Source organism: Podarcis gaigeae (assembly GCF_964106915.1).
Source record: "Podarcis gaigeae genome assembly, chromosome: 10".
In the NCBI taxonomy this organism is placed as follows: domain Eukaryota; kingdom Metazoa; phylum Chordata; class Lepidosauria; order Squamata; family Lacertidae; genus Podarcis; species Podarcis gaigeae.
In genome coordinates this window covers 27,998,309-28,011,536 of record NC_139686.1, presented here as the reverse complement: position 1 = coordinate 28,011,536, position 13,228 = coordinate 27,998,309, and the positions used below count along the sequence as shown (strand labels likewise).

Sequence of the window (13,228 nt, the reverse complement as noted above, 5' to 3'; positions counted from 1 at the left end):
GCCAAACACAGTGTTCTTCAACCTTGGGTTCCCAGATGTTCTAGGATTCCAACCCCAGTCACTCTTTACCACTGGCTGAGAATGATGAAAGCCTTCCCCATCACCACCATTGCTCACCCCCAGAATGAAAATTGGGCTGCTGAGACAAAGGCTGGGCAGGCAGGGAATCAGGGCTCAGTTTTCCTAAAAAGGATAATGAGTCCAGAGTGGCTCATCCACAGGACACATTCACAGCCAGAGTAGTTTAACAATCAGTCTTCCTCTTCACAGGAAACTGAACTGTAGCTCTGTCAGAGAAGTAAGTGCCCTTAAACTACAACTCCCAGAATTCTTTGGGGGAAGCCACGACTGTTTAAAGTGGCATCACAGTGCTTTAAATATACGGTGTGAAGGCGGCCCAGTTCTGGTGCTGAAAACAAATTCGTAGGCGAGCATGTCTTCAAGCATCATTAAATGTCCACCCACCCCAGTCACTATTTTTGCACCTGGCTCCAGCTGATTAATTGAATCAGGATTCTATTTAAAAAGCATCATAGATCCCAGAAGGTGCTAGCCGGCCTCCACCCACCTGTGCTAACAGCTCCTTTGAATGAGGAATGCGTACAGAACATGGTTATGATTGTTCCTAGCTCAACAAGCACTCAGTCAGATCGACATCTCTTACAGTGCTCCCCACAAAGTAGATCCTCTGGGATCCTGATCGCTACTTATTTTCATGCTCAATGACTTCATTGTAAATGAACACACTTGCCACAGGCATCCCTTGCATTGCTCTATATTCAGTGGATCTGTTTCCAGATCCAAAGGTGTACAGCCTTAAGTTTGTTTAGGTGTGCATATAAAGTGTTCATGTGATCAGTGTTTGCAGATGGAAGTACTTGTGTTAGAGGGTCAAGACACTAACTCCAGCTTTTAGCTCCATGTATATCAGGTGGCATGGGTGGTGCTGTGGTCTAAACCACTGAGCCTAGGGCTTGCTGATCGGAAGGTTGGCAGTTCGAATCCCCGCAATGGGGTGAGCTCCCGTTGTTCAGTCCCAGCTCCTGCCAACCTAGCAGTTCAAAAGCATGTCAAGTGCAAGTAGCTAAATAGGTACCACTCCGTCAGGAAGGTAAACGGTGTTTCCGTGCCCTGCTCTGGTTCGCCAGAAGCGGCTTAGTCATACTGGCCACATGACCCAGAAGTTATCTGCGGACAAATGCCGGCTCAAGCGAGATGAGCGCTGCAACCCCAGAGTCGTCCGCAACTGAACGGTCAGGTTTACCTTTTATATCAGGTGGCATAGAGCTTTGGGAGTTAAATGGGCTTTCATCCACCCTTTGCAATGGTTTTAGAATGAAAGCTGGGTGGCGGGGAGGGGATAACCACATAAATTACTACCTGTGAAATATCCCTGTATATTGCACTTCAAACCTTCCTATCCAAGTTCCATATCTGAACAGCAGAACAGCGAATTAGCGAAATTCAAATATCATTTTATATATTTCTTCCTTTTTTTAAAAAAATAATATTTATTAAGAGTTTAAGAATTACAGAAAGAAGAAAGAAAACAGAGTTAAACAGAACAAAACAATACATTACAATACATAAAAAACTCCACTTATCTTAACAAAAAAACAGAAAAAATTAAAAACACATCCAATATTTCCATATCTTATCTTTCATTTACTTGTTTCATCGACCTCCTCACACCTCCCTTTTTGTGTTCTAGTTCAGTTAGCTATTTCAGCAAATCCTTTCCATCTTTCTCAATTTTTGTCCTATAAATTATCTTAACACGATCTAACCTTACTTTTTTTCCCCTTTGGCCCATTAACAATCTATTTTTACTTAATTCTTTATAACATTTCTGCTAAAGCCATGAAACTTCATTCCAGCATCCTTCTAACATTCATTAATTTTACAATGTTTCTGTAAATAGTCTTTAATTTTTTTCCAATCTTCTTCCACCGACTCTTCTCCCTGGTCTCGGATTCTGCCAGTCATTTCCGCCAGTTCCATGTAGTCCATCAACTTCATCTGCCCATTTTTCCGGGTGGGTAAATCTTGTGTCTTCCAATACTTTGCGATGAGTATTCTTGCTGCTGCTGTAGCGTACATAAAGAAAGTTCTATCCTTCTTTGGCACCAATTGGCTGACCATGCCCAGGAGAAAGGCCTCTGGTTTCTTCAGGAAGGTATATTTAAATACCTTTTTCATTTCATTATAAATCATCTCCCAGAAAGTCTTAATCCTTGGGCATGTCCACCAAAGGTGAAAGAATGTACCTTCATTCTCATTACATTTCCAACATTTATTATCGGGCAAATGGTAAATTTTTGCAAGCTTGACTGGTGTCATGTACCACCTGTAAATCATTTTCATTATATTCTCTCTTAAGGCATTACATGCCGTAAACTTCATACCTGTGGTCCATAACTGTTCCCAGTCAGCCATCATAATGTTGTGTCCAACATCTTGTGCCCATTTCTTCCAGGCTTGTTGCTTTTCAGCGAAGAAGCCTTTATCAAAAAAAACTCCTCCAATGCAGCTGAACAGAACAGAGCTGGAAGGGGAGATATGCTGATAAGAGTGGCTCTCAGATATATACATCTGAGCTACTTCTATCAGCCAAAAGGGCTTTCGCATTTTAAAAGCACATCATATCAACACTCTGCCAGCTTAACAGGAGCACAATCCATTTTATCATATATGCTTCTGCTGCTGATGTATAATTCATATCTATTCTTTTGCCAGTTTTTTGGGGCTGGTGGGGAGGGACTCTTCAGTTAATAAATGCCTGTGTTTGAATATATCAAAGATTAAACTGCAAAAAAGAGCAATGACTTTTAAAGCGCATTTGCAATTGTTACTTTTTATATGTCATAATAGCTATAGCACTGTTATCAAGGGCAGTCAAACAGTGTAATGACCAAGGGCTCCGACTGCTCATCTTCAGGGGAAAACCTCTTGGATTCAGAGGACATATTTGACAGGGAAGAAGATTTGCCCTCTGAGCTGGCCTGTGACATCCCTAGCTCATAAGAAGTTCCAGGACCAGAAGGGCCCGTGATGCCTCCACATCTCCCGCCTAAAGCTGACACATTACTGTCTGTGATGTTGGAGGCAACAGCACAACCACAGTCTCCTCCACATCACCAGAATCCACAGCTCCTAAAACGGGCTGGGTCCCTTTTAGAGAATAGGCTTGACCCTCATTGGAGGCTAGAGCCAGCTGCTTAAAGGAAGCAGCAGTCCTGTTTAATGCAATATAACTATATGAAATATTCACCCCTGCCTTGTCTGAGTCCAGACTAACTTCACCTGGAGATATCAAGGGTGCTACCAACCTTGCTTGTTTGCTTTTTGGACTTTGATCTCTGCTTTGCCTGACCTTGTTTTTCTGGACTGACCCTCTGCTTTGGCTGAGCTTGCCTTGCTTGGACTTGACCTACACTTGACCAACTTTGCTTCCTGGGTCTAGGGCTGGTGGTAGCAGTCCTAGCTGTTGACATTTCCATTCCACCTTAAGGAGCAGACGTATGGAATTGTTGCGTGTCACATGTCTGTTTACATTCCAGCACAGCTTGCTGGGAACTTCCGTTGTGTATAGTTTTTGTTTTTCTCTGTTCTCTCCGAGACGAGAGAGAGACGACATGTTTCTTTGTCCTGATTTATGATTAATCAGTCTGTAGTTGTAGTATGCTTCCACAAGCCTCATGCCTATTCTGTGTGCGCAGTTCAATCTGCTGATAGTGTGCCCTGGCTGTGAAGCCCAGGTCACTGATTTATGTCGGAGCAGAGGTGATGGTCTTCGCAGCGGGATGGCTGGAAGGAGACGACCCAGCTGGGGCTAGCCAGCTGGCCTCCTGGCCCTCTCCATGCCGACACCAGCATCCCTGAACTTTGTGTCCAACCTAACTCCGCGTTTGAGCCAGAACCCCACTCCCTAACTGAGACTGTTGCCTTGGGCAGAACAAACGTACACCACTTTTTAAAGTGAAGGAATTTGTGGCTTTGGCATGCTTACCTGTAATTATTCATCAAAAACTAGGAAATTGACTTTTAATGATCATCTCCAAATAACAGCAAGTTACCTGAAACATACAGGGTTTTCCCTCACCATAAGATGCTCCTGCCCTTCTATAACACCTTCCATGGACGATTAAGAACCACCTTCCCACCTTGGCCACAGAAAGATCTAAGACAGGCATAGGCAAACTCCCCCCCCCCCGATGTTTTGGGACTACAACTCCCATGATCCCTAGCTAACAGAACCAGTGGTCAGGGGTGATGGGAATTGTAGTTCCAAAACATCTGGAGGGCCGAGTTTGCCTATGCCTGATTTAAGAGCTCTGTGTAGCCAGGAAGCTTGTGCATTTCCCCGGGTACAGCTTCATTCAATGGGTGGCGATGCCCTTCCGATATTTATGCTGCTGTGGTCAAGTGCAGAACTGTGTTAACTCAAGTTGTGATCTACAACATATGGTGTACTGAACAAAATGCTTTAGAAGCCACTACATCAGGACAAACAAACACACTGAACAATTAAAGTACCTTAAGATGCTTTTAATTAAAAAAAAAAAAATCAGAATTCACTTTTTTAAAAAAAGTAAACCAGATTTCAATTCACAAGGGGGAAACGATTGGTACTGTGTAGTCAGATGAGATAATTTGCCACGGTCAAAGTGCTAACTTGATTCCGTACCTAACCCTTTCCTGTGGTTTGGCCCATGTGACTGGACTTCCACAACTCCTTTGTGCAACCTGAAACCCTTATTTTGCCATACCATGATCAGTGCATTCTTCCACCCAGACAAGCAGCAGTGAACAAAGGACATCATTCATGCCCAACAAAGGGACAGCAGAACCCCATATTTGCTGTTGAAATGTTTCACGCATTGGCGAGAACATCTTAAGACAGAATTTTTGAAGGCCAGGCCCTTCCCTTGTACAAAGCAAAGTTTCTGCCCCTTGTTGAGGCGAGAGGCCCAAAACTCACAGGCTCTTCCTCTTCCCTTCTGAGATGATGTGCTCAGGCCGTGCCCGCATGAACCACTCCACCCAAGCGCCATCATAAATGGCCACGTCAGCCTTGCCACACAGATAAGCCCCCAGAGCCACGTGGCAGGCTGTGACCCCAGAACCACAAGTGGCCACCAGGGGCTTGGAGAGATCCACTTTCTTCTCCTGAAACAAGCGGCGGATGTCCTCTGGACTCTTCTCCAGGCCAGACTCGGTCAGGAAGTCAGTGAAAGGGATATTCACCGAGCCAGGGATGTGACCTGGTTCAATTCCTGGAGAAAGTTAAAACAAAATAAAAAGTATAAAAACCTGTTATACCAACTGCTTAGGACACACACACGCTCAAGAAGCAGATTTACAATGTTCATTTTCTTCTTCCTTGCAGTTCAAATCGCCTTCATTTAAATCAGACATCCCCAAACTCGGCCCTCCAGATGTTTTGGGACTACAACTCCCATCATCCCTGACCACTGGTCCTGTTAGCTAGGGATGATGGGAGTTGTAGTCCCAAAACATTCGGAGGGCCGAGTTTGGGGGTGCCTGATTTAAATCAATCCATGTGAGCAACCGTGTGTGAGCATCCTCTGTGGAACTTGGCCTATATATAAGCAGGATCTCACCTATGACAGTGAGACACAGCTGCAAACTTGCACCTGCTTGATCACTGAGCTAGCAAGTGGGGAGGAAACCCTTTAAGCCTAAAGTGTGTTCCAGGAATCATTGTGCACTTGAGAAAACAATTTTGTTTTTTTACAGTATCCCCAGCAAAGATCTTAACTGTGCATCGGGCACAGTAAGGTAAATCTTTCTGCACTGAGAGTCTGCAGCCCTCCAGATGTTGGATTCCAACTCCCTTCAGCCCTGGTCAGCATGGCCAATGGTCAGGGATGGTGGGAATTTTAACACAATGATATCTGGAAGGCACCAAGTTCTCCAGTACAACCCTACAGACCTCATCCATTGAATACATGTGACTTGAGGTAGGAAAAAAGCTCCTAGAACTCCAGAACCAAGACATTGCACTCATGTCTATCAAGCGGTTGACCAGGCCTTGTATGAAAGGTTCTTAGGGATGGGAAAGGTGTCCCTTCAGATGCTGCTGGACTTAAGCTCCTTATGGCTGTGTTTCAGAATGGGGAGAGAAGTCAGGGATGCTGCACACAGCAGGTTGCCCAGTGATGGGCAAATTCCAGGGGGAGACTCCACAGGGAGTTACCCCTTGGATGTCTCCTCTTCTGGGATGTCATTGGGGGCCAAGGACCACACCCACAGAACAGTGGCTGATAGATGACAGAAGGACCTTGAAGTGAGAGGTAGGGAGGCACTCCCAGGTGAGAGCTGGGAGGGTCCGCCATTTTCTTTGGGCTGCCAGGATGGAGAGCTACTTTGACTAGAGAGAAGATTCTGAATTTGTGCAACATTTTTGTTATCTTAGATACCCTGTGGCTGATTTTCTCCTCCCGTGCTGTTGCGAGAATCTGTATTTCATGAGAAAACGTATTCTGTGATGGATTTCATATCAACTGTATTTACATAACTGTTCCAATTTTTATATTGCACAGATACTATCTTAACGCCCTGACATTTGTGTTGTCTTTTGCAAAGCACCCCATGGTGTTTTGATGAAGGGGGTGGTGGTGGTATATAAATGTAATAAATAATAAGAATAGTTCCAGCCAGCATTGCCAGTGGTCAGGGATGATGGGATTTGTAGTAGAGCCTGTAAGACAGAGTTGTTCTGCCTGGCCTTTGGCTTGGAATCAATTTGATTCCTCCCCCCTCTTTCTTTTTTTCCTTTCTCCTTCTATGTTGGAACTCCTATTTGGGGACTTCCCCGGCTTTTTTCTGGCCCATGTAGGACTAGTCTGGATAGTTAGCCTTGGTGAAGACTTGACATTTTTATCCCCCAAAAAGTTTTTGCTTGAGTTCCACTGAAATGAGGCTGCATTTTAATGTTTTAATGTTGTATTTTAGTTTTGTTTTTTTAAGCTGTATTCTAATCTATTGTTTTTATATTTGGTGTTAGCCACCCTGAGCCCGGTCTTGGCTGGGGAGGGCAGAGTAGACCGTATTTTTCGCTCTATAGGACGCACCCGACCATAGGACGCACCTTGTTTTAGAGGGGGAGAACAAGGGAAAAGAAATCTCTCCCTCTCTGCACAGCGCCTCTCCAGCGAAGCAAAACCAGGAGAGCAAGAGGGATCGGTGCGCACCGACCCCTCTCGCTCTCCAGGCTTCAGCAAAAGCAACACAAAGCCTCTGGAGCGCAGCGGGAACGCTCCCACTGCGCTTTGGAGGCTTCACAATGCTATTGCTGAAGCCATGGAGCCTGCATTCGCTCCATAAGACGCACACACATTTCCCCTTAATTTTTGGAGGGGGAAAAGTGTGTCTTATAGAGCGAAAAATACAGTAAATAAATATTATTATTATTATTATTATTATTATTATTATTATTATTATCCCTGATCTAGAGGCTTCGTATCCTGCACTGGTGCCTCTCCCTTACTTCTTTCCTTCTCAATCGCTGAGCTAAAGGAAGCCAACTCTTCTACCCTCAAGCCCTAAAGAGACGTGTTACCTTCCCGGGGTTCTGCCTCCGTCCCAGTGAACCTCCCGGCTGACCGAGCGTCCACCACCTGGAAGCTTTGGGCCTCAATGTTCTCCTTAACATCCTCGTGGGCTTTGACTAGCGATCTGTCCAGAGAGGCATGGAACTCCGCAGGGACAGGGCGACTCTTCCCAGAGCTGACGGGGTGCCCCTCGCGCAGCCAGTTCTTCAGCCCGCCATCTAGGACGGAAACAGCGTCATGCCCAAAGGCCCGGAACATCCACCAGACGCGAGGGGCGGAGAAAGAGCCCTGGTCACTTGCATCGTAGACCACGACATGGGAGTCGCTGCCAACCCCCAGTTTGCTCACGTACTCTGCAAAAGCAGCCGGGCCGGGGAGCATGTGGTCGTACGGCGAAGTGCGGTCGCTGCACTGGTCGATGTCAAAGAAAGACGCTCCGGGGATGTGGCGCTCCTCAAACTCGCTCCGGGGGTTGCGCTTCATTTTGGGGAGGTACCAGGAGGCGTCCAGGAGCCGCACAGCCAGCCCAGCTTGAGGGGTCTTGATGGCTTCCGAGACCCATTTGGCCGACACCAGAGCCCGGTAGAGAAGCTGCTGAGACATGGTGCTCAAGTCCTGTTTGGGTTCAGGAGGTATCTGGGATTCTGCTGGACTGTCCACACTATGGTGAAAGAAGATGATGCAACAAACGTCATCCCCACAAGAATAGGAAGGAGTTCACCTGCTGTGATGCAGAGAAGGGGTGGGGAAGCTCCAGCTCATGAGCCAGTCTTGGCCCAAGTGGAGTTCCAGTTTGGTCCACAAAGCCATTTTCCTCCAAACCATGCCCACCTGTCCATCAGTTCTGGGTGCTGTCGGCTGATCGGTAGGGTGTCAGTGCTTCTAGGTGCTACTTTGCCAGCATGTTCCCAACAGGGGAAGCAGATCCCTGCAGAGGGCAGAACTGAACCCACCACCTGAGTTCAGTCCTGCTGGGTGCTGCTTCTGTGGAGAACATGCTGGCAAAACAGATGTCTGCCGCACCTCCATGGGTCAACTTTGACAGGTGGGTGGGACTGCCCACCTATCAGTCACCTGATGTTATCATGATACCAGATGATTGACAGGTGCACGGCCCACCCACCTATCAAAGTTGGGTCCATGGGGTGGGTGGAGATAGAAAAACTGGCTCATTGGGCCTAAAAGCTGCCTAGCCTCAATGTAGACAAATAGAATGATAAATTTAGCCTATTATGTGGTTGAGTTAGATGCAATCTTCTTGATCCAACAAACTTGCCAACTTGTGGAAAGCAACAAAAATGGCAAGGGGGTGAATGAGTTTGTGTGCACACTGTCTTGTGTGTTTACCGGAATCAGAGAGCTATTGTTTCTTTTGTAGATTAAATATGGTTAGAAGCTTGTGCTAGATTGGACACCCGAAAGGACTCTCTCTCAAATCATGGGGACGTTTCCCTGTTTAGCTGCAGGGAGCAAATAAAGATTCAGGACCACTACAACAGTCTTCAGTTATCTGCTCAGTCTAAAATGTTGTCTCAAAGAATTAGGTGAACTGCTGTCTGCAAGATATGCTGGGAGAGGGAAATCAATTAGAATTAAGTTCAAGGAGAAAGGGAGCAGATTTAGGTTGGCTGGGAAGGGAAAGCTGAACACCTTCTTTGATATAAAAGAGCATGCAGCCCAGGGAAAACATATCCATCTTCTCCTCCGGAAGTTTTTTATACAGGAGACAGAAAGACTATTTGTCAGAGGTGAATGAGTATGTGTGTTTCACACTTCTACTCTTAGTGTGTGCAACTTATGTTGGTGCTGTAAACATTGTCACTTGTGGTAATGTTCACAGCAGTAGACACTCACTGACCTACTTCCTATTTTTTTATTAAGTTTTTAGGAACCATGAATAGTCTCACACTCAATGTTGCTATCAGAGAGCAGACCATGTTGAGTCGCACAAATCCACCTCAACACAGCAAGCTGTAAGCTTTAAACAGAAGTTTAAGTGGCCATGTGACCGCATATACACACACACACACACACACACACACACACACACTCCTGGTGCTCAAAAAAAACCCCTCCGTACAATCTTCCCTATTAAAAGCCAATTTCCTGACTTAGGACAGCCAGGTTTCCCCGTGGCACAAGTTGCTAATAACCAATGCATAACCTGAGACACAGCTCAGAAAGGTTTAGTCATTGAACCAACTTCAAATACCGGGGCTCACATCTGACACATGTGAAACAATTTTTAAAAAAAACAAAAAAAAACAGTGATTGGAGTGCCTTCCGTCATTGCAGAAAAGCCACATTTGGTCCCAGTATAAATTAATATTTTTTTTTATGAAGGCACTATTGATTTAAAGGAGTTTGTGTTAAGCTGCTGTTCAGTTTTTTGAGTGGCATCACACACAATGGTGGAAAGATGTCTATAGTCCGCTGCTATAGTATGTCTATAGTCCGCTGCTAACACCTGCAAGTTTTAGAAATTCTTATGTATGTGGTTTTATATATATCTATATATCAATTTGTGAAATCAAATTTGTGTATGTCTTTTTTTATAACTACTGCCTAAATTGAGAAGGCATGTGTGTTTTTAATGGATTCATCTAATTGATTATATTTTTGCAGCCCTAAGCTCAACTCTAATCAGACTAGCAATCCCCTCTCCCATAATTCTTAGCTCTGTGGAAACTGACTAATTACAGCTGTCAGCACGAATGCCCTCTGCACTTGCTCAGAGCCGCATGTTCTGTGGCTGACCACTGACAGTTTTATAAGAGAATGAGCTGCATGAGACTTTGCAGAATTAGAGGTAAGAGTATGTGGGCAGGGGCAGGTCTGACTTCCGAAAGAGCCCCAGCTCCTCTTTTTGCAGACATGGAAACTTCTGACTTCCAGGAGACAAGGAAGTGATAAGACAGCAACTGCCCTCTGCCTTTAAGAGTTTGCTTTTATTTCTGCCCTACCTTTCTTTCAAGCAGCTTAGAAAAGACGGTAAATGAAATGAGTGTGTGTGTGTGTGCCCAGGTGAGAGGAAGTGTAAATGTGAGTTTTCCCCCATCTCTTGGGGAAGCTGAATGTTGGAAGACTCAGGGCAGGCAAAATAAAGCACTTATTTACACACACATATTCCAACTATGAAACTCTCTCCCACAGGAGGCAATGACGACTACCTACTTGGGTCGAGCTTTAAAATAGGATTAGATAAGTCAGTGGAAGAGAAGCTCACACGGGCTGTGTTCTACATAGATAGCCAAGGGCAACAGGCCTCTGAGGACCAGTTGTTGGAGATCCACATGGGGAGAGCTCTGCTTGCACCAAGGTTCTGCTTTCAAGCTTTCCACAGAAGCATCCGAGAACAGGCTGCCGGGCTGTGTGGGCCTTGATTTGGCCTGATCCAGCAGAGCTCTTTATGCAGCAGAAACAGTTCTTCTATTTGACACTGGACAACAATCCTATGAGGCTGGGTAGGCTGAAAGTCATGCGCCTGGCCCAAGGTCACCCTTAAAGAGCTGGTGGAAAGAGCTGCAAAATAGTGCTGGTGATCTCAGCTGGGATACCTCAGTAGGTAGCATAGAAGCCAACTCCTAGGGTTGATGGGCAGTGCCATTCAAATAGTGTGCATCATGTGCCATGTCATGTGATCGATGATGTGGGGCGAGGATTACCTGGTGTGTGCCCCCTCCCCACAATATTTTATTCAAGTTGGCACCTATGGTAGGTAGAACATGTGACTCTTAAGCCATAGCTGTCAACGTTTCCCTTATTTTTTCCCTATTCCGAATAGGATTCCTCGCAAGAAAAGGGAAAAGTTGACAGCTATGTCTTAAGCTCAGGGTTGTGGGTTCGCGTCCCACGTTGGGAAAATGAGTCCTGCATTGCAGTGGGTTGGACTAGATAACCGTCGTGGTCCCATTCCAACTCTACAAATCCACGGTCTCCTCGGATCGAGCGCCCACGTTTTCCGTCTCTTCCTGAGCAGACGAAATGCTTGCAGAATCCGACGGCCTCCCGAGCACATGGGGCGGGCCTCTCCTCTCTGCAAAAGCCTTTACGGCTTCACGCCCCATTCAGCCACCCACCCCCGACAGGATCCGCCTCCCCCTGACCAAGGTACCTCTTCGTCCTTCCGACAGATCCCGCCGAAGACGATCGCGCTCGCTCCGAGGGCCCAGCACCGCTACCGCCCGCCGGGGCTGCCTCCTTCCCCGTCCATTAGGCCGTTACGTGCATTTTGGGTGGAGACAAGGGCCACGTCCCACTTTGCCAACCAGTGGCAGAAAGGAGTTTGCCGGGGCAAACCAAGTCGGGGCAGGGAAGGAGGGGAAACCAGCGCGACGTCTCCGGCCCCAATGAGCAGACCGGGTCCCCTTCGGGACCGAACCGCGGAGGCGGCCTCGCTTTCCTTTCCTGGCAAAGAGAGGAGGGAGACTGGGCAAAGTGCGAAGCCCTCGGGAGCCTCTTTCGGCTCGGGAGCAGGAGCCGCGCTCCCCCCGCCGCCTCCCTGCAGCAACAGGCCGCTGAACCTAAAAGAAAGAGGCGTGTATATGTTTTTTGGGGGGTGCCCCAAGTTTCTTAAAGCGCGGCCAAGGGGGGGGGGGTAAGCAGCCTGCAGGGAGTGTTCCCAGCCGTGCATTGGCCCGGGATCTTCCAGCTAATGTTACACCACAGGGATCAAAGTCTCCTGTCTCCCCATCGAACCCCTTTTCCTAAAAGCAGACAAAGCGGCGTTTGTGGAAATTGCAGCTGACCCAATAACGGGGAGTAATCCCTGCTACCTCGCTCTTATTGGCAAGGACAGGAGGAAGGAGGAACCCTTGGAAGGCGGAGGGATAGGCAGTGCGAAGAGACAAAGATAGTTATTAGTCACTTCTCCTTGTTAAAGGTCCTGGGCGCGTAGATTTAGTTCACATGCTTCCTTTGTAAACTTGGGCGAGTTTTGCAGCGTTACTGTGTGCTGCTATAAACAACACCCTGTTCTTAGAAGGAATCGGGGTTCTCACAACCTCTGAACTGCATGGAACCCGGCTGTCTTTATATGCTTTCTTGGAAGTAAAGTTCCCTCTGCGTTTCATAGGGCTGACTCCCTAATAAGTGTGCTTTAGGGCTGCAGCGTTATTATTTCAGACCTCCCGATATTTCCTCTGGATTAGAGCCAAGAGGCACTAAACAGCAACTGCTATTTTTAACTTTTTGCTCTGCCTCTCACTTCTGGGTTAATTCTCAAATTCGTTGGGAACAACCATAGACACACCAAAGACCTGTCCTGCATAGGCAAAAGTTTCCAGTGGACTGTGAACCTGTAACGGATCTGGGTAGAGTTCTGAACAGCTGGAGGGTGTTTCAGATCCATAGCCTGAGTTCTCTCTCAACTCTTCCTCTTTGCCCTTTGCGATCCCGCATTCTCAGCCTTCTTGGGAAGCTTACTGGTAAGTTTCCCCTTTCAGGTTAGCCCTTTGCCCCACTGCCGGTTCAGCCAATCACACCACACTCTTGCACCCTCACTTACTGTAGCACTTCAAACATATTTTTTTCTGGTTACAGCACGTCCCGTAACAGCTGGTGTAGAAGGGAACTGGGAGAGGTTTTTTGTTCTCTGCTAGGACTTGATCGAGGTACTTGAAACAGACTAAACGTTTAGGGAGAAATGGTCT

General features: G+C 46.7%; 1 protein-coding gene across 2 annotated transcripts; it reads right to left on the bottom strand.

Annotated features, from left to right (window-relative positions):
- Positions 1 to 4,533: 4,533 nt before the first annotated feature.
- On the bottom strand, positions 4,534 to 13,200 carry MPST (mercaptopyruvate sulfurtransferase). 2 transcript variants are annotated; one of them, XM_083701177.1, is made up of 3 exons: positions 13,084 to 13,200; positions 7,586 to 8,238; positions 4,534 to 5,276 (listed from the first exon to the last, which is right to left on the bottom strand). In XM_083701177.1, exons 1-3 carry the CDS (start codon positions 13,098 to 13,100, stop codon positions 4,978 to 4,980), a joined length of 969 nt encoding a protein of 322 aa, XP_083557303.1. In that variant the 5' UTR covers positions 13,101 to 13,200; the 3' UTR covers positions 4,534 to 4,977. The 2 variants fall into 2 exon arrangements, with proteins under 2 accessions (XP_083557303.1, XP_083557304.1); XM_083701178.1 differs by lacking the exon at positions 13,084 to 13,200 and adding an exon at positions 11,692 to 11,823.
- Positions 13,201 to 13,228: the final 28 nt, after the last annotated feature.